Consider the following 2,925-nt stretch of genomic DNA (forward strand, 5'->3'; position numbering starts at 1 on the left):
ATTAATTGGACTCACACCATGTACTTACCTCTTTTGTGTATAGCATATTGACGTCATATTCTACTATTTGAGAAAGAAGGGAAAGTACAATCAAACAAGCAACTTCAAGTATACAACTGTTGATTGTATATTCAAGACAAGAATCACTGAAATATTCGACAGGTATGCTGATACAGATAGTAATGCTAATGTAGCCAAAGAAGAGGATGTGGTATGTGAGTACATAAGATGCTACAGATTGCATGCTAATGTACCTTGGCATACTGTGGATAATGTCATGATACCAGTCAACTTGAAGGACAAACTACACTGGGTATTGGTTGTTGTCTCATTCAAGGAGAGATGTATCAAAGTGTATGACTCGTACAGATTTGCAGGTCATGATGCTTATGTAGTTTCTGAGATTGATAAACTAGCTAAGCTTGTACCTCTGTATCTATCAATCAGTGGCTTTTACAGAGATAGTCAAGGCATAGATTGGTCTGCTTACTCAGCATACACTGACAAGTCACATAATGATCCCTTTGAAGTTTTATTTATTTCAGATCTGCCTCAACAGAAAGCTGGGAGCATGTAAGTATTCAATCATCAATATTGTATGTTATGTACAAATCTAACTGTATGAATTATTTTTAATTGTTTTAATCAATTATTTTTTAGGGATTGTGGGGTGCATGTTGCAGCATATGCAGAGTTTCTGAGCACTCTTGGAGAGATTCCACAAACAACATTTTATTCCACTCTACTCCGTTAAAGATATGGTGCTCTCCTCTGGGACTATGCTATGCGTAAGATAGACGCTGATGCCATAAGCGAGAATGACGCACCTTCAAAGATTGCTAGGCAAATCACGGAGTCAGATTCAAAGATGCAGATAGTGTTAGCGTAGCTTTAGGTTATTATAATGTTAGAGTCAGATTCAAAGATGCAGATAGTGTAGTTTCAAGAAGAATACTGTTTTGAGTAGTTTTTGGTCTAGATGGTATTTAGTTTGAAACACTTATCACTTTATCAACAGTGTTCGTGTATGATAATTGCAACTTTTCAATCACTGTTTCACTGGTTTGTTCATAAGTATTCATTCTTATTCTTCATTTTGAATACATATTTATTTTACAGGAGTCAAGTATGTATTAATACCAAGTAACTTTGCTTGAACAGGTTTTAGTTAATGAACATGTCAATGTCAAAGTCAGAAACTTTATGTATGCTGATGGTAGGTTATATAAAAGAACTCAGCTGTATTTTTTTCTGGTTTCAGTTATATTCAATTGTATTTAACTGTTTTCAGTTGTATTCAGCAGCATTCATTCAGATGTATCTTTCAAGTTCAGATAATACATATTAAAGAACACAATTTCAAATTTATTAAACAGGCTGTACGTAGTTAGATTCAGATGTACTCAGTTGTATTTAAGTGTATTATTCAGTAGTAGTTAGTTGTATTTAAGTGTATTATTCAGTTGTATTCAACAGCATTCATTCAAATGTATCTTTCAAGTTCAGATAATACATATTAAAGAACACAATTTCATATGTATTAAACAGGTTGTACGTAGTCAGTTATATTCAGATGTACTCAGTTGTATTTAAGTGTATTATTCAGCAGTAGTTAGTTGTATTTAAGTGTATTATTCAGCTGTATTCAGTTGTTTCAGCAGCATTCATTCAGATGTATCTTTCAAGTTCAGATAATACATATTAAAGAACACAATTTCATATATATTAAACAGGTTGTACGTAGTCAGTTATATTCAGATGTACTCAGTTGTATTTAAGTGTATTATTCAGCGGTAGTTAGTTGTATTTAAGTGTATTATTCAGCTATATTCAGTTGTATTTTGGTGTATTCATTTACTAACAGTGCTACTCAACTGTATTATTTCATAACAATACATCAGCTGTATCCAGTTGTATTTTTTAGTACTCATCTATACTCAATTATACTCAACTGTATAGTTCATATATATTTAACTGTATAAAAATACTTCAACTACATGTATTCAGAAAATATTCACGAAAGTCATTTCAGAATATATTACTTGACAATGAGAATTTATTACTTGACAATGTCATCATAAGTATTGACAAATCGTTGAAGCACCAATACATGTCAGAGTGTTAACTATTTATTACGTGGAGCATTTCTACATGTTCGCTTGTTATGTCCTCCCTGACCACATATGCTACATGAATGTTGATTTTTCGGCTGCAACAATTCACTTAAAGTTTTATCTCGCTTCTTCTTTGGCCTTCCAGGAGGTCTTTTCCATTTGGGTGGTAGTACAACCTCCTTTGCAACATGTTCTGGTATATTCCAGTCATTTCTGTCCAGTAGCGGGTACACTGGTACATCGTATGTCATTACAATTGTATTTGGTTTGTAATAGTTAGAGCAATATTCTTCTGGCATTAGAAACTTGCTCTTCAATACAGCCCAAGCATGTGGGCATGGCAATTCATCAACTTCGAACCTCCCACAACCACATTTTCTCTCTAACAGGCAGACTGTATAATTCCTCCCACCATCGTTAACCGTATGTAAGTATTCAGTTGATGGTACCACCTACATATAAAAATAGAAATATAAGTTTTGAATATATATTCCTGAATTACCAAATGTATAATGTTGAATTAATAAGTTACATACAACTGAAATATTTGCATATATATGAATACATCATATATTGTATCCAGCAAAATATCAACAGTGAGAAGTGCAGAACTTATCAAAAGTCTGCTGTACTTTAGGCAACAGGATGCTAACAAAAGCACTAGAATCATACGCATTGACAATACATATTAAAATTACATATAATACAGCTTTTAGTTGTATTCTGATGTATTCCAATAGTTTTTGTAGTCTATGTTTTTAGTATATTCAGTTGTATTGATATCAGATCTACGGAAAATATGTACTTTATG

General features: G+C 32.8%; 1 protein-coding gene across 1 annotated transcript; it reads right to left on the reverse strand.

The window, feature by feature from the left end:
• Positions 1 to 2,125: 2,125 nt before the first annotated feature.
• On the reverse strand, positions 2,126 to 2,790 carry LOC109219188. Its single transcript, XM_019383628.1, has 2 exons — positions 2,680 to 2,790; positions 2,126 to 2,566 (listed from the first exon to the last, which is right to left on the reverse strand). Exons 1-2 carry the CDS (start codon positions 2,788 to 2,790, stop codon positions 2,126 to 2,128), a joined length of 552 nt encoding a protein of 183 aa, XP_019239173.1.
• Positions 2,791 to 2,925: the final 135 nt, after the last annotated feature.

This window comes from Nicotiana attenuata, unplaced genomic scaffold (assembly GCF_001879085.1).
Source record: "Nicotiana attenuata strain UT unplaced genomic scaffold, NIATTr2, whole genome shotgun sequence".
NCBI classification, from domain to species: Eukaryota; Viridiplantae; Streptophyta; class Magnoliopsida; order Solanales; family Solanaceae; genus Nicotiana; species Nicotiana attenuata.

What these genes read in the sequence shown, in the direction of transcription:
- LOC109219188 (XM_019383628.1), bottom strand. Translation starts at nt 2,790, where the DNA reads ATGCGTATGATTCTAGTGCTTTTGTTAGCATCCTGTTGCCTAAAGTAC. An exon ending in TGCTGGATACAATATATGAT is followed by an intron (nt 2,567 to 2,679) that starts GTATTCATATAT and finishes TTTTATATGTAG; the next exon opens with GTGGTACCATCAACTGAATA.